General features: G+C 36.2%; 1 protein-coding gene across 1 annotated transcript in view; it reads right to left on the bottom strand.

Moving 5' to 3' along the window:
- Positions 1-27,217, bottom strand: part of BRWD1 (bromodomain and WD repeat domain containing 1) — a 113,743-nt gene that overhangs the window by 12,721 nt on the left and 73,805 nt on the right. Inside the window, 12 exon segments of the mRNA XM_079155832.1 lie at positions 6,180-6,346; positions 9,355-9,507; positions 10,104-10,250; positions 11,770-11,811; positions 12,682-12,754; positions 14,723-14,848; positions 15,724-15,844; positions 16,016-16,171; positions 20,642-20,703; positions 21,294-21,405; positions 24,543-24,625; positions 25,466-25,590. Coding sequence (XP_079011958.1) covers positions 6,180-6,346; positions 9,355-9,507; positions 10,104-10,250; positions 11,770-11,811; positions 12,682-12,754; positions 14,723-14,848; positions 15,724-15,844; positions 16,016-16,171; positions 20,642-20,703; positions 21,294-21,405; positions 24,543-24,625; positions 25,466-25,590 — 1,367 coding nt within the window.

Below are 27,217 nucleotides of genomic sequence, written 5' to 3'. Positions count from 1 at the left end.
GAATACCTTAGGTTCTTTGGATAAAATAATAACACGAACCAATATTTATATAGCAACAACAGGCATTCATTTATACTATAAATTCTGGTTTATATTTTTGGCAGGATTAGGGATTGAACCCAGGGGCACTCTCCCACTAAGTTACTTCCCCAGCCCTTTTTATTTTTCATTTTGAAACAGGGTCTTGCTAAATTGAGTTCCTCCTATCTCAGCCTCCCAAAACCCTGGAATTACAGGGGTGCACCATTGCGCCTGGCTGTACTATGAAATAAAGCCTAAAAACAAGACAAAACCTTCTCTCTACTCTTATTACACGTTCTAAGGACAGTATAAAGAAAGAGCAGAAGCTAACAAAATACAAATAGATGGGAAATTTGTTTTAAAAGATCAGACCAAGACGGGTTTTTATTTCCAAGACCAGACTGTTTGCAATCTAAGCACCTGTTCACCAAGGTTGCCTCCTGAGCCATGGATTATGGGGAAAAGTGAAGTTTAAGACAAGTTTCAAAGCTGGGCAATATTCATGTTCAAACAGTCTTATTTTCTTTCAAATAAAAGTATTTTAAGGAAGAATCTAAATAAATAGGTGAACTTATAATCACATTTCTTTAAAGCAATGTTTCTATGATAATAAAGACATATCATAAACCTGTGTTTTGTAGTGTGGTATTGAGGACTGAACACAGGGATGTTTAACCACTGAGCTATGCCCAGCCCTCTTTTATTTTTTACTGTGAAACAGGGCAATCTTGCTGAGGGCCTTGCTAAATTGCTGAGGCTGGCCTCAAACATGCAATCCTACTGCCTCAGTCTCCCAAAGTCACACATGTGTGCCACCCATGCCCAACTAAAGATTTTTAACAAAAAATCTGAGGCACAGTGGTAATACAAGAGTCAAAGCTTGCTTTCCCTTTTTGATCTTACATCCTTCTGAACTATTATACCTTTCTTTAGTATAATCAGAACAGGCTTTTTCAATAAAACATATATATATATATATATATATATATATAAACTATGTATAAAAACAGTCAAATCCAAATTGAGATTCACTTTATAAATGGATGACTCTTTACAAATACCTATCAAGAAAATAAAGATATGACTGAAAACAATATTCCAGACTAAAAGACACTGAACAGATACAGCACCTAAATGTGATGTGTGCTCTTGGATTGGACCTGGAGTGGGATGGGAGAGCGGTGGCTACCCTAACGACATTACTGAATCAACAGTAGAAAGACAAAGTATTTGGGTTATAACTTGAATGTCATTCTTAGCAAATATACAGCAAGTACTGACAGGTAAAGGAATATGTTAAAAAGTATTTTTTAATGATTCAAAAGAAAAAATACACATACATAATAAAGAAAATACAGCACTGCACAATGACACTTCGGTCAATGATGGGTCACATATACAATGGTGATCCCGTATTACCTAAGTGATGTCACGACCATCTTAGTCTGTGTAAGCACACTGTAAAATGACAAAAATCATCCGATGATGCGTTTCTCACAATGGATCCTATAGTTAAGCAAAGCATAATTGTATTAAACCAAAAATAAAGCAAATGTGGCATAATGTGAACAACTGGTGAGTCTAAGAATATATAGAAGCTCTTTGAATTATTCTTGCCATTTTTCTGTAATTCTGAATTTCAAAATGAAAATTAAAAAAAAAAAAACGTGTGAGTGAAGATTTGCACAGTACTCCACGTAGAATGTGTGTATATAAACTACAAGGTGCAAAGCAGCTGAATGAGAACTGAGTCGCTGACCTAATGTTTATGTGTCCTAATGTGCTCTGTGACTTTACACATGGAGAACCAAGGATGTATATCACCAAATCATCTCACTCAAAAAGCAAAAACTGGGCTGGGGATGTAGCTCAGTTATAGAGAGTTATAGAGTAGAACGCATGTCTGCTTGTGCATGCGCGAGGCCCTGGATTCAAACCCCAGCACCACCAAAAAAAAAGGATGAGACCAGGACATCCAGCTTCTGAGCAGGAACCTTCACTGCATAATGAAAAGAACAAATTAAAATTGGGCCGTTTGAGAAAGGCAAGAAGAGTTTTGTTTAGAAGTATGCTCAGCACTGCAAGCACAAGACTAGGCCAAATCTCCAGGGAGTGTTTGGGCAGAAGACAGGTCAGGCTGCTGGGTTCTCTTACACAGATGCCAACAAGAACAAAGGCAGAACGTGGGGAGAGGATATGCTGAAAGTATTTGGAGAATCCCAAAAAGGACATCCCTGTAACAAAAAATGATATTCACTGGCATTAAGAAGGGGAAAAGGTCAGACTTAATAGCATGCCTTAAAATAGCTACTAATAAGGTGTGGCCACTGCCTTGTTTATTACCAAACAGAAATGTCTTGTGGCTTTTTTATGTGCACCATAATTTAATTGATGTGATATACCAGAATTCAGATCATGAATGACTGACAGAATATTTCTATTGGATAGTCCTGATTTAAGTATAATTGACATAGTTAAATTAATATTTTGATTATAATCCCAGTTCATAAAATTCTATAAATGTTTTCCCTTTTTAAAGTTATGGTGGACTTAATAAGTAATGTTTAATATTTCACAAAAATGGTGAATGTCATCTCAAAATTGGTTTTATGTTTAGGTTTATATAACTCATTATAAGAATATGTTTATGAGGAAAATCCCTTCACTATCTCAAAACCAAACAAGGTTCATATGTGTTTCAATTTGTGTTCATTAGCCTATTAAAGGCAATGGCTGAAGGAAGCAGTGTCTGTATTTTTGGTGACCATGGCAATTTAATTAGAATTCCCAGTATCTAAAACACTGTATTTCCTTATGGAAAGGCATTTTAGTGTGGTTTGAATATTTAACACTTCTCACAAAATAAAAATTTTTTTAAATGGCTGAATTATCAGGGGGCTGGGGAGATAGCTCAGTTGGTAGAGTGCTTGCCTCACAAGTGCAAGGCCCTGGGTTCAAATCCTCAGCACCGCCAAAAAAAAAAAAAAAAAAATAAAAAAAGAAAAAAAAAGGTTGAATTATCAAAACAACCAATTCAGAGCTCTGGAAATTAAACGAAGGCATAAACAAAGCACTTACTCATGAAAACTTCTGAACTTAAGATTAGAGCACAGGGATCTGCAGCACCAACTTGGGGCTGCTCCCCAACAAAAATACACACACACCCCCCCCCCCAATTCTCCAGGCATGAGGGCTGAGGAACAGTGAGGGAGGCCCAGGCCTGATCTGGCATCTCCACAGAAAAACCCTGCGCCTGAGAGCACTGAAAACACTCAGGCCTCCGGCAAGGTGGCAGGGACCATAGCACTCTGCCGCAGGCTATGACGCTGTCGAAGCCAGCAAGAATTCAACCAAGTGCAAAAGGGAGATCGAAGAACAGCTGCCACTGCAAAAAAGTAAAAATGAAAGGAAGGGCTAGGGAATGAGATGCCAGAGGAGTCTGTGAAAAGATTCCTCATTCCCCAATAGGATCCGAAGAATGCACACATATGCAATAAGCCCAGTTTATTTACTCAGGTTGGTTGCTCTCGAAATCCTCGAGTCTGGAAAAACAGAAGCAGAAAGTGAAAGCCAAGGCTACCTTGGCTGACCTGTGAGGTTGGCCCTATCATGCACGTGGACCTCAGACTATTTATGGAAAATTTTCTGACCACTAAGCTAAGCTCACTGACCCAAGGAAGACATCTAAGAAGACAAACTTGAAAAGCAAAAACAAGTCTTTCAAAGGAGGGTGGGTGGTAGCAGTTACAATGGGGAGAGTAGAGGCAGGCAACAACTTCAGCAACTGTGCCCTCCAGGGAGGACAGACTGTACAGGACGAGTCCAGGAAGTCACTATAATTTCTTAGCAACAGAAAAACACAGTTTTCCAGAACTGCCATATCACCTCGTTTGATATGCCCCATTTAACAAAAAAGTGAGACATACAAATAAACAGGAAATGGCAGCCCATTCACAGGTACTAACATTTAAATCAATTACTATAAAAATATTCAAGGGGCTGGGGATAGGGCTCAGTTGGTAGAGCGCCTGCTTCGCATGCATAATGCCCTGGGTTCAATACCCAGCACCGAAAAAAAAAAAAAAAAAAATTCAAAGAACTAAATCATGTTTACAGAAGTAAATTGTAATGATTCATCAAACACAAAATAGAGATTAGCAAAAAAAAAAAAAAAAAAAAAAACAGAAATCCCAGGGTTGAAAAGTATAATAAATAAATGAAATAAACATTCAGAGCTGGCAGAAGCAATCAGTGAACTTGAAGACACATAACTACAGATTACTTAGTCCGAAGACGGTGGGGGGTGGGGGGGGCCAACATGGTAAAGAGAGTCTTGGAGACCCATGGGATACCAACATGTGTGTAATGGGACTCCCAAAAAGAGAAAAAAGAAAGAGGCAGAAAAAACTACTTAAAGCAATACTGATTAGAGCTGTGGCACATGCCTGTAATCCCACCAACCCGGGAAGCTAAGACAGGAGGATGGCAAGTCTGAAGTCAACATGAGCAACTTAACACCACCCTGTCTCAAAATAAATTAAAAGGGCTGGAGATGTAGCTCAGTGGTAAAGGATCCCTGAGAGTTCAATCTCCAGTACCAAAAAGGAAAAAGAAATATTGGCTGGAAAAAAACCCTAATTAGATGAAAAACAATATACATCCACAGAGCTGGAGAAATTCCAAGCAGGACATACTCAAAGACATCCAAACCTACACTATCATGGTCAGCTGAAAGAAAAGGACAAAGAGAAAATACTGACACAATATGTCAAAATACATTCTGCTATCATATTAAATAAATAAATAAATAAGCCAAAAAGAAAAAGGAGAAAATACTAAAAATGACAAGAGAAAAACATTTCAATATGGACAGGAAGGGAAAACCTCAGTAAGATTATTACCTAACTTCGTTTTCAGAAACAACAGAGGCCAGCAGGCATTAAAATGAAACATTCGAAATGCTTACAGTAAAATGTCAAGAATTCTATATGCATCAAAACTTTTCTTCAATAATGAAGGTAAAATAAAGACACTGCCAGATATGCCAAGGCCGAGATAATTCACTGCTAGCACACCTACCTTAAGAAAATTTTAAAGGAAGTCCTTAGATCTACATTTTCATATGTGGGAAGGGTAATGACAGGTAAATACAAAAGGCAGTATAAATGATTTTTTATTCTTAACTAAAGAGAAAACTGCATAAAACATGACGTAAAAATGTGATCTATATGCCCACAATAGCACAAAGGAGGGAGGATGGATGGGAGCTGTACTACAGCAAAGATTCTTTAAGTACCGGGATTAAAAACAGTATTAATTTGAAATTGGACATTCTGAATTGAGATGTACAGTAAAATTCTCAAAGAAATCCCACCGAGGGTATACTGCATTCAAAAAATGGAAGGAAGCAAACTAAACACTGCACGACTCAACTTTCATACTGCAACACCCAAAAGTATCTGAAATTTGATCCTAATGCAGGCACTGTAGTCCAAAAACCTAAAATATAAAATTACGGACAAAAGGAAAACACCCCCATTTCATTCCTTTACAACTAATCCTCCCCAATAATGAGGTGCAATATATCCAATAACATTTTCCCTTACACAATCCAATGCTCAAAGGCCATAAATAGTCACTTCATATTAAAAAGACATTTCTTGCGGGGACATAGCTCAGTCGGTAAAGTGCTTGCCTTGCAAGCACAAGGCCATGAGTTCGACTCCCAGCACCCAAAAAAAAAAAAAAAAAAAAAAATTTCTTATGCAAAAGACATACATACTTTAAACACTTGATAAAATTTTTTAAAATCTGTCATTTTCATTAAATGCTTAAAAATTTACCCAATTACAAATCAGTGTGACAACTGAATAATCACAGAAATGCTTTCAAGTTATAAAAATCTATGAGTCTTTTCTGAATATACAGTACTCTAAAAAATTTTTAGCAAAGTCAAAGAAATATCACAACTCTTAAATGAAAAATCACCTGCAGCCAGGCAGAGTGACACATGCCTATAATAATAATAATTTTAAAGGGGGATGGGGAGGCTGGGGATGTGTCTCTGTGGTTAAGCACCCCTGGGTTCAATCCCTGGTACCAATAAATTAATCTTTAAAAAAATAAACTGCATACAAAGCTTGCTATAACTAATTCACCTGATACTTTTGTTAGCTTGAATGACACCATTAGCATTTTGTCTTTGCTTGAACCTCTGGCTTCGTCTAAGTTTTTCATTGAACTTTTGACCAATTTTAAAATCAGAAGAGATTTTCTTCATTTTTTCTTCAAACAAGGCTGACAGCCTCAAGGTCATACTATAAATCTGCAAGGATATAAAAGCAAAACTAGAATTATAAACTATTTTTAAGTATTTTTCTTTAATTACAATTATTAAAAGTATCTGTAATATCACTAAGTATAGATAATGGTTTATGTTTCCAATTTGCTCCTTCCATGACATCTAAAAGAAACAGGAAATATCAAACATATACTTCTCAGATAATAAAGTTTTAAATCAAGCAACTCTCTAGGATCTAGAATCCAAGATATGTAAAACTCTAAGAACACACAGGACAAATCTTTAGGGTGTTGTATTTGGCAATGATTTCTTAAGATATGAAAGCAAAGTCATTTTGAAAATAAAGAAAAATTATACTTCAATAAAATTGAAAATTTTTGTGAATCAAAAGACATCAAACAAAGTGAAAAGACAACCTACAAAATAGAAGGTTTGGAAATCACGTATCAAAAGGATGATCCAATTTAAACATGAGCAAGGACTTGAATAGAGAGTTCTCAAATGATGACACACAGTCAATAAGAATGAGAAGAGATGCTGAACACTATTAGCTTACTGATTACACACTTTCTCATGTTCTGGACTATTAATTCGCTGGCACTTAGGACAATGATACTACCTGCTTCCCAGAGCCAAATAATTCCTAGAGAGAGCAAACGATCCCTCTGCACGTATATTGCCTGATACATATTAGAGCCCACACCCTTGCCCCCCAACCATCTCCTTCCTCTATCAAACTTTCACATAAGAAGTCAATATGTTGGGCTGGGGCTGTAGCTCAGTGGCAGAGTGCTTGCCTAACAGGTGTGAAGCACTAGGTTCAATCCTTAGCACCACATAAAAACAAACAAAGGCATTTTGTCCATCAACAACTACAATTTTTTTTAAAGTCAATTTTGTTACTCCCGTCTTAAAGCACCTCAAAGTCAGCTATCAAAAAATTAGAGACCATCTCTGAAGCTCCCAATCCTGCTGAAATGATTACAACTAGCCATTTCTAAACTGTCTGCTCTGCCCTGCCCTGCCTGACTCCCCATCAAGGACTCTCCTGCCTCCTGAACAGCCCTGGTCTTCCCTCCAAGATCCTGCATGGTGTGCCACACCTCCTGTTTCTAGGCATCTGAGAGTGTACACATCTTCAGGACAATCATTCTGCATCTGCATCTTATTCACAAAACAAATCCTGGGTGCACTATTTAACTTAATAAATCATATGAAAATCAAAACTACAATCAGATTACACTTTGCACACCCAAGAAGCTGCCTATTGGGGGGGAGAAGAGCTCCCTAAATAGTAAGCGTTGGTAAGGATTTGGAAAAATCAGAACGGACAAGTGCTAACGCCATTATGGAAAGCAGCCTAGTGGTTACTGACAGGTCACAGAATCATCCTGTAACCTATCAAGGCTACTCATATATACACTCAAGTGAACTGAACGCAGGTACTCAAAACAGATATTTGTCTTTCAAATTCACTGCGGCATTATTCAAAGTGGCCAAAAAGCAGAAAGAGCCCAAGTGCCCATTAATAGATGAAAGAACAAATAAGATGTGTTATTCTCATACAATTAAATTTTATTCGGCCACAAAAAGGAATAAAGTTTTGATACATGCTACAGTCTTTTAAGAATCATAGTAAGTGAGATCAGCTGGATGCAAAAGGACAAATACGATACAAGCGATGAGGTAAACATGACCATTCTGACAACCACATTCCACCACATGATCACAGTTTTCATGCCAACTTTTTCCACAAAAAAGTGGGGTGCAACCTTTATGTGAACCTTAAAAAAACATTGTACCAAGTTTTACTAACAAATCATTTATGACTGAATTGTTTCTGCTGCAAGATTAGATTGCAAGGAACACACTAATGCGTGGCTGTAATTACATGGTGAAATAAAGCAGTTAAATTCACAGAAACAAAACAGACCAGAGGATTCCAAGGGGGGAAAGAGGACTGGTGACAGAATTTCTGCTTCAGGTGATGAAAACATTTTAGAAATACTGTGACTGTAACTAATGCCACTGAGCTGTAGACTTAAAAATGATTAAAATGGCAAACTATCATAAATATTTAACCACAATATTGAAAATTTGATTAATATACCAAAAAACTCCTAAACTATACACTTTATAATATGCATTCCTTTAAAAAGGAAAAAGGATGAAGTTTATTTTCTTCCTGGAAAGGAATAGTCCCACAAACAACAAATATGACAAAAACCCAAGCCTGAAAAAAAGATTAGACTTGCATTAAAGTTCATGCAACAAGTAAATGGATATCGACTACAACAAAGTTCTCAGATTGAGACTAGATGCAGTAATAGAGTCTGGTGTTAAGTAATGAGGGCAAAGTGGAGTTAAGGAAAAAAACAGTTCATTACCAGTGATTGTCACTGACTGTAGTCACAGGAATGCTTAATAAATTATCAAACAAGTGTTTAAGCTTCATTTTGTAGTATTTTTTTATTATATAGCACATTGGCTGCAAAAGTGGGTATTTGTGAAAATTTACTGAGAATATGTCAATTTTTGATATTTATTAAACCTCACCAAGAACTGAAAAACTATCCAACATTTAACAAGAATGGAGGAATGTGCTATATTCTCAAATAATGAGATGGCACAGATGTCGCTTCTCTAGACTGAAAACCATAGAGTGTTGCCAGGAGTCCCAGTCTCCACTTGGTGTTTTCTTTTTAGCACCTGTAATAGACTAGTGATGTTGAAAAGCTCTAGATGATTATACAAAGTGACAAAGCTGACTGTTCTCATTCTACACGTTTGTTCACTTTCTCCTGGTACCTTCTTCTCGCCAGTCTTCATCTGGACAGTAAACTTTAGGAAATCAGGACCCACAGCAGCTGTTAGAAGGGCGGAGACTGAAGCTCTGTGGGCAGCAGCAGCAGCAGACCTGTTCCTCACAGTATTCTTACTCTATTCTCTTACTGTGATGCTCCAACCTCTACCAACAAGTGGGAAAACGCAGACCATGCATGATTTTTGTAAAATACCACATTAAAATTTACCTTTGATCTTTTGTTTGGTGTATATGCTTTTGCATTGCTAAATATCAATCGGATGTCTTTGCAAAATTCCAAAGGGCTGTCATAATTTCCAGCTTCTAGAGTTTCCCTTACTGTTCCAAAATCCATTGGAGTATCTATAATATCTCGGTAGTCCTAGGTTTTAAAAATAGTAAGTTCACAGATGCATTTTCTGCTTTCAAAAATGAAAAGTGGATTAGATATCTACAATATTCAAAATGATGAAGGAGGGAGGGAATGTTAGAAGGATCTTAAGAATTTTATGAATGTTTTTAAAAAGGTCCAAACACAAAGACAAGATAGAAATAGATCAAAACATAAATGTTTCTTGCTAGTGGGTCAAGGGATGGTTTTATGTCCTACTTTACACTCTTCTGTAATTTCCAAGCTTTCTACAGTAAATCGGTTGTTTTAATCTTTTATTATTTTTTTTAGGTCATCTATCCTCCATGTATGGAGTGAAATTTTACCCAAGTTTTCCTGGGGTTTCTATGCCTCTTAGATAACAGACAACCATGTAAGGATCTCCTGTTACTATATAATACTGGTTAAGTCAAAATCCTTCAGTGAGTAACAAGAGTATCTCTACTACTACAGCTAACTTAGTGGTAAGAGAAAATGTTAACATAAAGCCTAGACATCTTATTCTTTAAGGTTTAATTTAAATACCCTACCCAAACCTCCTTTCCCCCAAAACAAGAAAACCCAAACATTCAAAAATGGAAACTTACTGGATACTCAACCAAATCAACAGGTTGTCTAAATGGTTCAGAATCTTCACACTGAAAAATTAAGTTCACTAGTTCCTTACACTGTTTCTTCCAGTTGCTTTCAACATAACTGGTAGCTGTGTTGCTCCTTATTTTCCAACCATGGGCCTAAAAATACATTTTATGATAGTGAATTTTATTTTTCAGTCTGAGGAAAATAATAATCACACTATGTTATATGACTGTGATAAAAATCCAACTGAGCTGTTTCCTATTTTCTGTATTGTACACAAGAATTGTGGTGCAGAGAGATGCACACCTGTGATCTCAGAGACTTGGAAGGCTCAGGCAAGATGATCCCAAGTTCAAGGCCAGTCTCAGCAATTTAGCAAGACCCTGTCTCAAAATAAAAAAATACAAAGAGCTGGGGATGTAGCTCAGTGGTAGAGTGCCCCTAGGCTAAATCCTCAGTAATAGCAATAATAAAATTTTAAAAGCAAAAAATACTAAAAAAATACTAGCTACGAAACATTTGGAAGTCAAATGAGAAATTATAAACTATATGAAAATGACAAATCAGAAGAGACGGACAGGTCTCACATCTCAAAATTATTTGGAGCAAACATACTATAAAACAAAATAACATTTGATTTTAAGATGCTTCAATTTAAGGAGCACTTGAAATTTTAAATGATGTGGGTTAAGATGTTTTAATCATTTTTTATGAATGACTGTTACTTTTAGTGAACCTGTCACATCAAAATTTAATAGCTATAATAGACCCCATTATATTCACCCAATTTCCTAAACTTGTTTTCATACCTTCTTTTCCATTACCTTAAGCTCTCCTTACCAACAAATTAACTGTGTGTGTGTGTGTGTGTGTGTGTGTGTGTGTTTGTGTGTGTGTGTGTGGCTAAGGAATAAACTCAGGTCTCACCCCTGACTAAGGGACATCCCCAACCCTTCTTTTATTTTGAAACAGGGTCTCACTAAGTTGCCCATGCTGGGCTCATACTTGCAATCCTGCTGGCTCAGCTTCTCAAGTAGCTGGGATTACAGGTAGGTAAGCCCTGCAGCTGCCACAAATCCCTATGTTTAAAAAAGATGGCGTCACCAAAACTTGGTTATTTTTCCTAAAAAGGCCTCATCATCCTCCTTTCTCCCTTTGAGAAGTGTCTAGGTTCCTATGCTTTATGCTATAGTCTCAAAATGAACTAACACATCTCCTTTAATGCCTATCTTATTAACCTTCAAATTCTATTCATCCATTTAGGGCTATGCAATCGATTCCCTGCTTTAAATTTAAATGAAACCCTCTGGTTTCAGTATCGCCCTTATCTGTTCCTAACTAATGGGCATCCAGTCACCTTACTCACGCCCACATTCAAACTCTATGCCAGTTAGGCAGTACCCATGAACACAGACACGTCCCAGTTTTTGTCTTCACTCTAGCATCCTCCGTGTCTTTGACTATCCTCATCTCATCCTAAGAACAGTTCAAATCACAGCACTTAAACTTAAGATTTCCTAACTGATGTTCAGTGACTTTTCCCATTTCTTGGAACATTCAATTTCTGTATCAATCTAACTTTTCAAAGACAAAACCTAAAATCTGAAGGTGAAAATTCAATTTTAAAGTAAAGAACAAACAAACCACAAAAGTCAATCACACAGAGTAACTTACTCTCCTTCGTCCAGAAGACGTTTTAGGAAGATCACTATCATCCTAGGAACAAAATCAAAGCACCCTTAAGTGTTTTGATTCTAATGAAATACAAATAAAACATTGCTATAAAGTCACTGTGCATTTCCTAACCACAAAATGGACAAGGCAGTTTCACCCTTGCATTTTTTTAATCTCTACCTATAAAACCCAGAAACACACAACTTCTTACAGTTCCTGCATTTTGAGTTTTCTTATTCCATAAAAATCACTTATTAGTAGGCCCATTTTTATTCTTATGTTACAGTAAACCATAATAAGAGTTCGTGCAGAAATTAACATTGTCATTAAAGAACATCCTTCCTGGGCTGGGGATATAGTTCAGTTGGTAGAGTGCTTGCCTTGCAAGCACAAGGCCCTGGGTTTGATCCCCAGCACCACAAAAAAAAAAAAAAAAAAATCCTTCCTGCAACTCCACTCCAAAACTGATATATCTATGAAGTCAAAGTACATACAGAGTTACTATTTGTCCCCATAATTACTTTCCCATCATCTTGAGGAAATGGTGTCCAGGCACTCTTGAACATGGCCACTAATTTTTAATTACGATTAAAATCAATACTCGAATAATGGTCTTATTAAAAAAAGACTTCCAAGGTATTTTTTACAACATACCTTTCACTAGCTAAAATTTGCTAAGAGAAATATACACCTAAAATGACTCAATTTACATGTATTTTGACTGGTATTACTCACTGGCTAACAAAATTATACCAACAGATCTTCTAGATAATTAAAATTAAATGCCCTATTTTCATAGTGTATTGGAATACAGGAAAAATCAAAATTAGTAACTAACATATTCTACTTCACTCGTTTTAAAATTATCATTTGAAATTAATAAAACCATTATAAAATTAACAAACTTCATACCAAATCCTCAGCATTTTGCTCATCGTTTTCAGATGTGTTAGACAGTTCTGAGATATTTGTACAGTCTTGATTCCTTTAAAAAAAAAAAAAATCACATTAATAGTATGTACATCTAGTTACTGGTATCAATGTTTCACACTACACATTAAATAGAAACAGCTCCCAAACTATGTATACCCAATTTCAAAAAAAACAATACCAGATTTTGACCGAATCCTCTGTGGAAAAAAACTTGTCATCTTAAAATCCTAATTTAAAATTGTCAAAGTGCTTCTCTTTCCATTTAAATGTGTATGTAAATTAAGCTGTAATCCAGAAACAACATGTATGGCCTCATTTGGCTGAATGCATGGATAAGTCTTTCTAGGTATCAGCACTAGAGGTATTCACACAGTATAGGAATGTAGGTTATTTGAGGTAAAAGCTAAGGAAAAAGGAAGCAGAAAGTAAAACAATATCAACACCTCACTTAAAAAAAAACAGAAGAATAAATTGTTAAAGCATGGTTAGGACTAGGTGTGAAGACGATAAAAACGGGTATGATCATGAGAAGAGTTGAGTGAGTCTGGGTACCCAAGACTCACGACACAATTAACCCTGGAAAAATGAAAGCAGTCCATTATCCTCCAGCTTTTAGCGATGCTGAAAATGATGGCACTGTCTATAAATTATTTTCTCCAATATCTGAATCTTCCAAAGTATTTTAACAGCTATATGAAGAAGATTAAGATCATAAGAACAATGAAGTTGACTTTTTGTCCAATGTACCAAAGAATGCACAGAAAAACATGTATTAGAACCTGGGTTGCGATCTCTATTTCAGTTTTCACTCTTTCATTCCAAACTCATTTCCCAATGAAATAAAACGTATGGAAGTACACAAGTACAAACACTTTCACAGAACATAATCCCATTCAACCTAATCATTTACACACACACACACACACACACACACACACACACACACACACACACACGGAGAGCAGTGACTGAGACTGGGAGTCTCTGATGAGCTCATGGCTGTGGCATGTCCAATGCCTGGAAATGTTCCTATGTAAGGGCTCAGGATGCCTAGCTGCTGTGGCAATGCCCTGCGTGAGGTTCTGTGCAAGAGTCCAGTCAGCTCTGACCCTGATCTCAGGCACACAGCTCCCAGGAAGGAAGGAACTCTTGCTAGACAATCACAGTGTATCACCAGCTCCCTTGTATGCTTCCTGCCTGCCTTACAGAAACTTTTAACAATGGGCTTTTCTGAGAGCTACACAGAGCTCCCAACACTGCACTTTGCAACTGTGGAAAAGCTATACAGATGTCCTAATTTCTGTAACTTTCCTGAATACAAAGAATAATGCTTGCATAGTCTTTAACATGATAATGAGACTTATATAAATAAAGATTGCAGGCATAACTCTTCAGGTCTGCATCTCCATCAGAGAATAGAACTCCATCTGATCCCAGCTTAATCTTCAAAATCTGTGCTTGTAAATCTTTATTTTCCAATCCCCCTTCGCCCCTCACCAGACCTGAGAGTTTGGTCACACTGGTTTCCATTCACACACACACACACAAACCCAAATTAAGTATACTCTATAAAGTAAGTAACCAACATTCATAAAAATGATGAGGTCATGAGAGAAAAGGGTAGACTAAGGAGCAGGCTGAAGACTACTAAGAAAACATTAAATGCAAAGGGGAGTCCAAGTTGGATTGGGAAACAACAAGGATATTGGTGTAATAGTAAGTAAAATCCAAATAAATTCTACATCTCATCAATACTACTGTACCAATGTTAACATCTTAAACATTTTATAAATATACCATAGTTCAGTAAAATGTTAACAAAGGGGTACATGGCATCTCTCTGTGGTATAAAATTACCTCAAGATGTTTTTAAAACGTAGAAAAAAAATTACTCCATTTCTCTTTACTGAATTTGTAATGAATATTATATAAAGAAATGTCATCTATAACATTAAAGAAAAAATTCAGTGTTATAAAAACCACCTGCAGTTACTTTTACTCAACATATGAGATCACTTACTTAATAAATTTTAAAAGCTGGTCAGTTATCTTCTTAGCTGATCTTGCAATCACACTTTCAGGTTCATTAAATGTTCTGGCATTATGTTCTATATATCGAACTTCCCAAATTAATGCAGATAGCCTCCTTCAAAATAAAGTAGGCAATTCAGGACTTAGAAAATGAAAAGACAGAAATCCAGTATAAAATATTTTGCATGTCAATTAAATTAGCATGACAAATTAATGAAATCATTAAGTGCACATTTATAATGAGTAACCTTCTAACCCTACCAATTTGACCACAATGATAAAGAAATATACTAGATAAAAAATTCAAAGTAATTTAGGGATCAAAATACTAACAGACCACTTAATCACATAGAGAAAACCAACCCCATGTCTAGTTATCTTTTGAAGCTGTTACAAGTCAATGAAGAAAATGCGTTAGAGAACACTGACAGTGTTGGTTTCACTGTAACTAGCAACATGGTTTCTCACTCAGATACACATTACAGTATATGACTACAGAAATAAATTGCACCAACTGTGAACTCAAGATGACTTTTATGTAATGGTAATTCCTCAAAAAGAGGAATCCCCAAAACTAAAAATCATCAACTGCTACAAAAGTCGTTATGAAGAGAAAAATCTTATGATTATCACATTATATACAAGTCAAAGATAAAAAGTTAATGCTTCCATGGAATAAGCTTTCATCAAAGATCAAAGTCTATTACCACATTTTTAAATGAAGCAATTAAACAGGAATTTTAAAACCCAGTATCCAGCTACTTAACTATTTCTAAGAAAAACACAACCAAGGACTGAAGGAAACAGTATTTGATCTTACGCCTGACCACACCCACAGCTGCGCAAAAGCAGCCTCTCAGTCAAAGAGAAGAATGAAGCAAAATCATGTTAATTAGTTCTCAAAACTAAGCAAAGTCACTGTCAACTACCCACTATCTTTTTCTTAACCTCAGTGTGGCCAAAGAACTTTTAAAGTAGTTTTCCACTAACCTGTAAAATCGATTAACAAGTCTCATTCGAATTGTGTAAAGATCAGTTGGATACGCGATTACAGTGCAGTACTTTGGGTATGTACACAGATCAACCGGGCCTGCAAAAGCTGCGGCTATATCTGGGAGGAAAGGCAGAGGAGTCTGATCATGAAGTCCATTACCCTAAGTAACATTTTTCTATAAACCAACAAGTAACAGACAGATGCTAGTTAAGAACATAACCTCAATCAGGCTGAAACACTTTCATGGACAACTTGAAAATGAAACTTTTCATCCTACAAAAAACTTACCAAGATTCAAAAGCTGATCTATACCACTGATAATCCGATCACATTCTTCATCTCTCGATTTCTGACCCCATTCTCCAACTTGTGGTTTATACAGCAATCTCTCTAGCTCATCTGCTGTGACAGAAATACTTGCTCCTAATTCTTCAGGTGGATCAACTATGAAACCCATTAAAAGAGAGAGAAAAACAAAAAGGGGGTAGAAGTCACCCAAAAAAATGAATGCATCCCATGTTGAATTCAATTTTCAAAGTTCATAAACTAGATTACTTCCATAGTCAAAAATAAGAGTTAAAGGGTAAATACTGGGGGGTATAACTGCAGCAAATTATACTCCTGCATTTATAATTATGTCAAAACAAATCCTAGTATTATTTATACCTATTATGAACCAATAAAAAAATTTTTTAAAGTTCAAATTCACAACTTTTTAAAATTTATTGAGACTAGAAAGCTACTTAAATTCAGGTACACATACAACCTACACCCTAATAAAACTTAAAAAATAGAGTGCTATTATCACAGTCTCAGTCTTTTCTTCGAAGACAGATACCTGACCAGTGAAAACAGAAAATGAAGCTGACATTAAAGTCTTAAAACTTACATATAGTCAAAATTTAATTTTTAAAATCAATCAAGACAAAACCAGATTAAGTTCAAAACAAACATGCCTCTAGTTCATCTTAAACATTGAACAAAAAAGTTTACTGTGAATTAAGAAAGAGCAAAATGGGTAAACAATTTCAACATGACAAATGGCTAATTTCCTTAATTTAAAGGAGTACAAATGAAGCAGAGAGTTTTTTTTTAAACTTCTGGTTGGCTCACTAAACGCATCCCCTCAGTTAAGGAGTCCCTCTCCTACTGGATGCAGCCACTGGGTTTACTCAGAATACTTCTGGCAGACAGGGGACTCTGGAAAAACACGGCAGGTTTCAAACCACACAGTGAGCAGAATGTTACAGGTGATTTTCTAGAAATGCAGCAGTTAAAATCCCTACAAACACACTGTGTACAGCACCAGCTGCTTCATTTCTTTGTTAATACTCTTCACTTCAAAGCTTTGATCTGTAAGAATTTTTATACATTCTTAGTAGTAACTACAGGAAGGAAAATTTAAAATGTATAAAATTGGTAAACGATTCCTGTAAGCTTGTAATTCACGTTCTTACAAAGAAAAAATATTCTGTTTTCTGCAAGAAGAAGAAACAGGTTGGAATGAATATTTCAGTGATCTAAGCCAAAACTTTTTGTATTTTCAATCAATTCCAGAATAATCCCTCAATATTTTATTTATGCAAAGGAAAGCCAAAGAGGCTATATGAGCAAAAAATATAACGAAGTACTTAAAAAACAGTGATTCACCAAAGCCAGAATGTGAATTTGAAACACATCTATACTACCCAAAAACCATGATGCTAGGCAAGTGTTTAACCTCTATCTCAATTTACTCACTTGCTAAACAGTGATAGCAAAAAGTTGCTACCTCAGTGTTATTCAATACGATGCCTAGCATGGAGTAGGGGCTAAGGAGTTAGCTGAGTTGCTTTGGTTTTGTTTGTTTGGTTTTTGTTTTTTAATTTATATGTAGTGCTGAGAATTGAACCCAGTGCCTCTGGGTTTCTGGACAGATGGAATAACAGGGACTGAATATATCATACACACTAAAACAAAAACCCAAGGTATTAAAAACAATGGTCTTCAAGACAAAGAACATTAGACAAAAGACAGGAATATCATGGAAATAAAACAAAGGAGGTAAACCCTACAATTACACCATCTTGCCTTGAGAGCAAGAACCAAGGTATGGCCAGCAGGATTATCTGCAGCCAACAGACAGAACTGGGAGTCCAGAGAAAACAAGGAAGTGAGAGTTCACAGAACAGAACCAGGAGAGGAGAGATGAAAGGGTTCCCTGGCAAGTGTTCTTTTTCATACTGATCAGCCTATGTATGTACAGAGGGGGAAAAAGGGCAGGAGACCAGGAAAAGAAACAAATAAAGGAATAAGAAATAATGAGGCACGACTCTCAAAATGGCCAGAAACCACACCTGGTTCTTACAAGCTTCATGATTCAGAACAATGGATTAACTACATGACAGTAGTGGGAAATAGTAAGTTCTAGGTAGAGCACTGCTCCAATCTCACCTAACAAATTTAAGAATGAAATTGTTTTCAACTAAACTGTCACAGAACAAAATATATCTTTCTCCTTCTGTGTACTATGTGTCAAAATGCATTCTACTGTCATGTATAACCACTTAGGATAAAAAAAATTTTTGACAATAATTTTAGGAATACAAAAAAATACACAACTCAAAAATGTAAAATTCAAAATGTGTGGCATCAATTCAAAAATCATAAGGCACAAAAAAAAATAAAATAAAAACAGGAATTATCCAGTATGAGGAGAAATACTAGTTAACCAATAGGGACTGTCAAAAATGTTAAAATAAACTTGAACACTCTTATGTTTTTCATATCATAGGGAAAAAATTTATCTGGAAAGTATGAACAATAAAAAAACCACCCAAGTCTAACTTCCAGAGATGAAAACAATATGTGACATGCAAACTACCCTGGATGGTAATAAAAATGAAGAAAACATTTGTAAACTTGAAGATACAGCAATAGAAACTATCCAAAATAAACAGCAAAAAGACAATACAGCAGGAAAAAAAAAAAGAAAAATCCTATAGACACAGACTATGTAGAAGAAACCATGGTAAGAAAAAAAGCAATGAATAACCCAATTAAAAAGTAAGCAACAGATAACAGAAATGACAAACAAGCAAATGAAGAGACATCAAGAAATGCAAGTTAAGACTACAGTAATTCCTTGTACTCATTAGGCAGGTATGATTTAAAGAAGGGAAAAAACACAGCTGCCCAGGATGTAGAGAAATTAGAACCCACATACACTGCTGTTTGGGAATATAAAATGGTACAGCAGCTTTGGAAAACAGTTTGTCAGTTCCTCAAAAGGTTAAATACAGGTTAAATAAAGTTGGCATATGACTCGGTAATGCCATTCCCAAGAGATGTAAGAACTTGTACATGATATTCACAGCACCATTATTTATAACTCAAAGTAGAAACAACCCAAATGATCTTGAACTGAAGAATGGATAAATAAAATTGTGGTATGCCCATACAATGGAATATTATTCATCAATAAAAAGTAGTATCTTGGTTTCTACATACCATTCTTCAATAAAATGAACCACAGTACATGCAATAATGACTGACTCCACAGCTGGAATAAGGAAAGTACAAGGTGAGTCTTAAACACATCACTGTGTCAGAAAGTAAAGAAATGTTCAAAATGATGAAACAAAGGTCAAAAGACATAGGAGTCAAGTAGAAGACACCCCCAATGGTCAATATTTTTTAGTGTAGTGACAAAATAAATAAGGATAGCAACTGAATATAAACTTCATTTTATTTTAACAACTATATAGTAGTATAAACAAATGGGAAAGGAGAAGATATACCTTAGAATTTCAACTTTTATTATATAAAAGAAACAATGAAACACCATCATGATTACAACAGGCAATAATGTCAATAATGGAGGGGCTGGGGTTGTGGCTCAGTGACAGAGCGCTCACCTAGCATGAGTGAGGCCCAAGGTGAGGCCCTGGGTTCCATCCTCAGCACCACATGAAAATAAAGATACTGTGTCCATCTACAACTAAAAAATGTATACTTTTAAAAAAAGAAGAAGAAGAAGAAGAAGGGAAGGAAGGGAGGGAGGGAGGGAGGAAGGAAGGGAGGGAGGGAGGGAGGGAGGGAGGGAGGGAGGAAGGAGAATCAATGAGGCTGGGTGCATTGGCACACACCTGTGATCCTAGTGGCTCAGGAGGCTGAGGCAGGAGAATCACAAGTTCAAAGTCAGCCTCAGGAAAAGCAAGGCACTAAGCAACTCAGTGAGACCCTGTCTCTAAATAAAACACAAAATAGCACTGGGGATGTGGCTCAGTGGTTGAGGGCCCCACCACCACCAAAAAAAGAACTTGGTAGGTAAGAACATTAGGCAAGAGAGACACAGCACACTTCCCAAAGGTTAAGCAAGAGAGAAATAATTCACTAGCTAAAATGTTCAATAAAGTCAAATGAAAAGTACAAGAGACATATTCAAACTAGACCAGAGAAATGAAGGAGGAAATTAAAATGACTGAAGGAAATGAGCTACGAAAAGTACCAGGTCTTTCAGAAAGGGCAGCAGTGGGACAGCACAACTGGAGGAAGGCTAGCTTTCACAAAGGAACACACGATCCACAAAGGTTGAGGGAAAGCAGAAGACAGGGAAATGAAGTCCGATCTTTCACTGGGCAGAGTAAGGGTCAGGAAAAGGAAGGGGAGGCTGCATGAAAGAAGTCACTGAGGTTTAAAGGAGGGCTGCATGAGCAATGACAGGAGGCTACCAAGACACAGTGTCAAGCTGGAACCTGGGACCAAGGGTGAACGAGAGAGATCCATATTAATTCTATTGTCTCAGTGAAGTCTTGAGCAATAATTTGAATATACTGAAAATCAATAGACATGCTCTACCTAGTGTGTACATCAGCAAGATAAACTGCAGTCAATATAAAGATAAAATGCTTTCATTGTTTAATAAATATATACCATTATCAGGAATTGGTTCCATGTCCCATGGGCTAAGTTTTTCAATTTCGGTATTGTCCCACCTATTTAAAAAACAACAAAACTCTGGTTAGCCTTTCCTGAAAACAAACTGTACATAACAGCAACTGTTATAATTAACCAAAAGAATACAAAATATAAAAATTAATCTCACTGCACCATTAAGATTTTAAATACTAACATTAAAATTTTAGTACACATTATGAAAAGAAAAAGCAAAAAAGTATGTCAGGTTAAGAAGAAAACAAGAAATCTTGTGTGGCCCATACCCAGAGTTAAGGATAAATCAAAGAGTCAGGAGTCACAGGACGAACTTGGTACCACAACCCCACAGTCTTCAAGCCACAGCCAATGGAAAGGCAAAGATGTTTTTAAGATTAATTATATGTATTTCTGAACATAGTTACCTGACAATATTAGGTATAAAGAAAATATTAGGAGGCTACAGAAACCCTCAGGGAAGCAAGCAGAACCTAAACCAACAGGAATTTTATTAGAAACAGGTGCATGTCTGAGAGACATTTCAGAAGTCAGATTGACAAGACAAAATTATAATCAACCAGAAATACATTAGTCATACAACAATATTTAGATGACTCAATATTTAGATGACTATTTTCATCAGTATACAAACCTAACAATGTAACACTGGAAATGACTATCAGGATACTGTGGTTGATATGGCTCTTGACTTAACACTGTTCCAAACCACCAAGCATCATCAATTATAGATCGGAACCTGTCACCTGTAAGAGAAAAGATCTAGTCTGAGGCATCTATTTGATAACACTTATTAACACTTTTTCTCCATAAAATACCATATTTATAGATAGAACAGAAATCAAAATATACTTTTATTTTGAAATGAGCCCACCACCCACACTCCCCAGCAATCTTCAATAGGACAGTTGTAAAAAAAAGATATACCACTCTCATCAGAAAAGACAAATAGCCATACAACATAATAAAACAGAACAAAATGAATTAACACTGGGTTTCATTATTTTAAGGTTTTCAAAAGTCTATTCCAAACTAAGTCATTTTATGTTTTACAACATGAAGTGAAGGACAAGGTTAACAAAATTCAAAAATCTCTTACCATAATTATGTTACCAGTATATACTTGCTTAGTAAGTGCATTAAATACATATACTTATGGAATACATAAAATTTCCTGAAGAATAAAACAAAATTATTGTAGTAACTATGGTTACACAATTATTTTAAAAGCTGGTACTATGTAAACCATCATCACCTAAAACAGTGTTCTAATTCTTAAAATATAAAAATCAGGTCTAAGCTACTGGTGAGGCTGAGGCAGGAGGCTCACAGGTTCAATGCAAGCCTGAACAACTTAGCAAGACATTTTCTCTAAAAAAAAAAAAAAAATTTTAAAGGCTGAAGGTGGAATATGAACATGTACAAACACCTGTGTTTAATCCCCAGTACAGGGGGAAATAATCAGGTCTAGGAACTCTCAGAAACACTTAAAATATTATTATTTAAAAGAATTAAATATCCATTTATCCTACTGTTGGCATAATACAAAAGCAGACCTGGGAGGGTTCCTAGACAAACCAAAAAAAATTAACAGACTTCATGAGTTACAGTCTATATGGGTTTCTAAATGTATCTTCCAACTGTATCTAAACTTTGACTTTAATAGTAAAACAAATTGTATTGTCATGTGTGCTTTACATATGTTTTAGAAGAAACACAGGCTGCTATAACAACTATATCTCCTCTTCTCATTCATTTCACCATTTTCAAAAACAAACAACAAAGGAAGTCACTTATCAGATGGCTGGCCACCCCAGTAATCAAACTTCAAGGTCAGGACAAAAATACATCGTAAAAGTCAGAAGTGGTGGGGGTTTTCTCTAGCCATACTGCTCAGATTATAGGCAAAAAGGTTAAGATTTTATGGGGTAATAAAAATGATTGAGGTTTAATATAAAGATCTGAGATAATCATTTACCAACCACAGAAACAAAATGAAAACCACTTAATTAAAAAGGACAATTGGGAATTCATCTCTAGAGTTCGGTAGTAAAGATTTAAGGTTTAAGGCAGGCATAGTGGCCCATGCCTACAATCCCAGCAACCTGGGAGGCTTAGGCAGGTTTCCAAGTTCAAAACCAGCCTCAGCAACTTAGGCAAGGCTCTGAACAACTCAGTAAGACCCTGTCTCAAAATAAAAAACAGAAAAGACTGAGAATGTGGCTCCGTGTTAAGCACCCATAGATTCAATTCCTAGTAATCCCCACCCCCCCACAAAAAAAGACGTTTTAAAAGATTTTAAAATGAGCATATTGGTAAAAATCAAAGTCTCTAAAATCTCATTTAGGAAAAAAAAAAAAAAAAATCACACTAACGGAAGCTTTAAAATTCTTTGGGACTTAACTTTATGACTTGGTAATTCTCACATTTTACAGTTGAGTTGTAGGTTTGTTATGCTTTTTACTTCCCCCTTCCTCTTTGGTGGCTAAATATTTTTCTTCAAGAAAAAATTCTTCTACTCCTAACCCCAAAATAATCCTGATGACTTGTGTAGGCATTACCACCAAGAACAGTCTACAGTAGGGCACAGTGTAGCAGGCCTGTAATCCCAGCAATTCAGGCAGCCAAAGTAAGAAGACTGAAAATTTGAGGCCAGTCTCAGCAACTAAGCAAGACCCTGTCTCAAAATAAATATAAAAGGAGCTGGGGATGTGAGTCAGTGGTAAGGCATACCGTGTTAAATTCCCACTACCAAAAACAAAACAAAAAAAAAATAAATAAATAAATAAATAAAACCAGGACTGTAGATATAGACAGCTCAATGGTGAAGCACCCCTAGAGCACACCTGGATTCAATACTCAGGAAAACACATACACACACAGACCACAAGGTCTATTAGCAGCCTTACAGAATTTATCTATAATTTATCCACTTATAGGACGTGTATAGGTCATGCAGCAAAAGGCAGCAGAAACTAGATTAAAGAGGTCTTAACATCTTTATGAATGTGTACACCAGATAGTAAAACCTGGGTAAAACTTGGAATTTCTAATAAGAGACCAAGAATTGATATATGCAGAATAAGCTGCTCTTACAGATGATTAAAAGTCAAACTCTAGCTCCCAGACAAGACTCCACACTGAACAGTAATGTGAGTACATTGTAAAATAGGTACCAGAGTTGTGAGAGTGCCGTCTGGTTAAACTACATTCCACAACTGTACCCTGAGACACTGCTATGCCCGTCTGAAGAAGTGTGCCAGGCGTTCCTCAAGTGGCCGTCACAGGTCCCATTAAAGTAATTCAGTGCTCACTGCAGTGGTCTTATTTTTTCCGTTCACCCACAAATCAAATGTTTTTAAAGCATAAAGGTAAATTGATGTTTCTTAAAGGGCTGGTTTCCTCAAGTCACTACATTTTAAGATGAGGCTGTTATATCAAAAGCAAAATATTTTTTTCATACACAGAACATTTTCATTGTGAAATAAGCAAGTATTTCCCAATCTCTGGATCATTTGAGATCCTAGGACAATAATGTAAATTATATCAGTGTCCCATTAAAGATAATAACATTCAATATATCATGGATAAGTCTGAAAGGGAATAAGATTGCTCTAATCTATTGTCTATGGGTAAAAATGATCTTCTCCCAACAATACAAACCTTAAAAAGAGGAGAAAAACTTGCTTGGATTTTAAAAAGCCTGCACAGTATCGCTACAAATTAGTACTAAGCCCTCAGCAAAATATATTTAGAGATCATTTGTTTCTATCCAGAGTTTATGTTTGTATATACCACGATTAAGAGTGCTACAACTAAAAGGTAGAGCAATGAAACAAGATTCATATTTCAGACTATAGAGCACTGAGTAGGATAGACTTACAAGACTGCCAGTTTCTCTGCCTTGCTTCATCATAAAACTGACGCAATACAAGAAAGTCAATAACATCTGGCATATCATGATATCTAAACAGAAATAAAAATTATTACATTGTCTACACAGGTTACAATTGAAAGCAACATGTGCAAAAGAAATATAACAGAAGCTATATATGTGACTTAAAATTTTTCCACTAGCCATAAAAGTAAAAACAAAAAGCAATGAGTTTTTAATAGTATATTATATTGTGTCCAACACACCTAAAATACTATAACAATATGTAAAGAGACATTTTACATTCTTTTTTTTCATTCCAAGTCTTCTAAATGTAATGTATACCCTTAAAACAATTCAAATCAGCCATACTTTGAGTGTTCAAAATCTACATGATCAGTTAGCAAAATGAATGGCACAGTATAGCACATGGTTTAGCCTAATATTCTCTCAAAAAATAAAGGCAATTTCTGGACAGAGCCAAATTCTCCATCCAGGCAAATGGCATGAAAACCATATAAAACAGATTGCTGCTACCTGAGAGACCCATGTGACTACCAGCAGGCTTTACCATGAAAAGCTTGCCTTAGCTGGGCATGGTGGTACACACCTGTAATCCCAGTGGCTTGGGAGGCTGAGGCAGGAGGATCGTGAGTTCAAAGCCAGCCTCAGCAACTTAGTGAGGCCCTAAGCAACAGTGAGACCCTGTCTCTAAAATAAAATACAAAAAAGGGCTGGGGATGTGGCTCAGTGGTCAAGTGCCCCTGAGTTCAATCCCCAGTAATAAAAAACAAAAAAGAAACTCGCCTTCCCCTCCAATCTGGGCTGTCCACAGGTCCTACTAGGGATCATGCAATATAAAAGGGAAGGGTATGCTCATTAGCAAGACAGAGAAACCTAAATTCAAAATTTCCATTAAAAATAGTACACACCTTATAGAGAAGGATTTATCCATAAGTCTTCCAGTTGCTGGATCTATAAATGCTAGTTTGAGGCAACAGAGTGTAGGAGGGCCAACCTCATACCGTATTCCAACTATTTTAACCAATTCTTGATCCTACGGCAGACATTTAAAAGAAAAAGTTGTTAAAGCAGCTCTTTCTTCCTCTGGAAATGGCCTATATTCTCCCATTAATGTGCCTGTTTTCCTAAATAAACCTGTCTCTGCCTCTGGAGATAATAAATTAATAAATCAGTCATATTCGCTAACAGCAATAACGAAAGATGTTTTATACAGTTTCAAATATAAGAACTTTAGAAAGTCATTATACTCACCCAAGAAAATATACTATGAAAGCTTAAGAGTGAAAGCACAAATCATCTATCAGCTTAGTATTTAAAGACAACCACTGTTAACTGACTTATTTCCTTCTGGCTCTCTTCTCCTTATACACAGATTTTCTAATATAATTTTGTATTAGGCATTTTCCACCAAACCAGAAAAAAAGTACTAAAATAAGTTAATTTTTAAAAACCACCTGTCTGAGCATGGTGGCGCATGTCTGTAATCCCAGCAGCTCAGGCAGGAGGAGCTCGAGTTCAAAGCCAACCTCAGCAACTTAGTGAGGCCCTTTGCAACTCAGTGAGATTCTGTCTCTAAACAAAATACAAGAAGAGCCCAGGATGTGGCTCAGTGATTAAGTGGCCCCCAGTACAATCCCCAGTACCAAAAAAGAAAAAAGCAAAAGCACACATCTGAATAGCTAAACCATTCTTGAGCAAAAAGAAACCATTACACTACCTGAATTCAAAGCTATTATAAGCAAAACATCTTGGTATTACTATAAAAACAGACACACAGACCTATGAAACAGAGAATCTAGAAGTAAAAACACAACTGCAGCCAACTGATTTTCAAGAAACTTGTTAACATGTACTAGAGAAAAAACAGTCATGTCAATAAATGGTGCTGGGAAAACTGGTTATTCACATACAGAAGAATGAAAATAGACCATCTCTCTCACAACAAAAAAGATAAAGATTTAAATATAAGGTATGAAACTATTAGAAAGACAAAGGGGCTAATGAAAATAACAGAAGTAATGCCATTTTTGTTCTGACCTGACTCTCCTTTGTATGCTTGCTTACTCTTTTTTTTTTTTTTTTTTTTTGGGGGGGGGTGGGGTGGGGCTGGAGATTGAACGCAGGGCCTTGTGTTTGCAAAGCAAGCACTCTACCAACTGAGCTACATCCCCAGCCCTGTATGCTTGCTTACGTTTTCTTTTCTGCCTCCTGACAGTTGTATCTATACTGACAGTACATCAGGACCTTCCCACGTCCCTATGGCTCTGACGTATAACAAAATGAAATGTGCAATCAAAACAATTCTCTCATGTAATCAAAATATGTCTCAACAGGGTCTTTCTGACCTATTTGTGCCTCAATTATGCTTGTGGTTTTGCCTTTATAATCTCTGTACTTCCAAAATTCAGGTGCTGGGAGTTCTTTGAGGCATTAGCCTGCTCCCAGCCGCCACTCTTGCCTGGCATGCTCATTAAAGAACCAAATCCATTTCAATTTGGCTCAGTATGCGTGGTGGTTTGTAATTCTTGTACACTCATAACAGTTAACACTTCAGGACAACAGAATGGGCAAAGATATCTAGGAGATGACCCTGAAAGCATGGGAAAAAGAAGTACAAACAGAAAAATAGGATTACAAAGAAAAAAAGCTTCTGACAACAA

This window comes from Sciurus vulgaris, assembly GCF_902686455.1.
Source record: "Sciurus vulgaris genome assembly, chromosome: 10".
Classification (NCBI taxonomy): domain Eukaryota; kingdom Metazoa; phylum Chordata; class Mammalia; order Rodentia; family Sciuridae; genus Sciurus; species Sciurus vulgaris.
The sequence above is the reverse complement of the archived record's forward strand: the minus strand, read 5'-3'. Positions and strand labels throughout refer to the sequence as shown.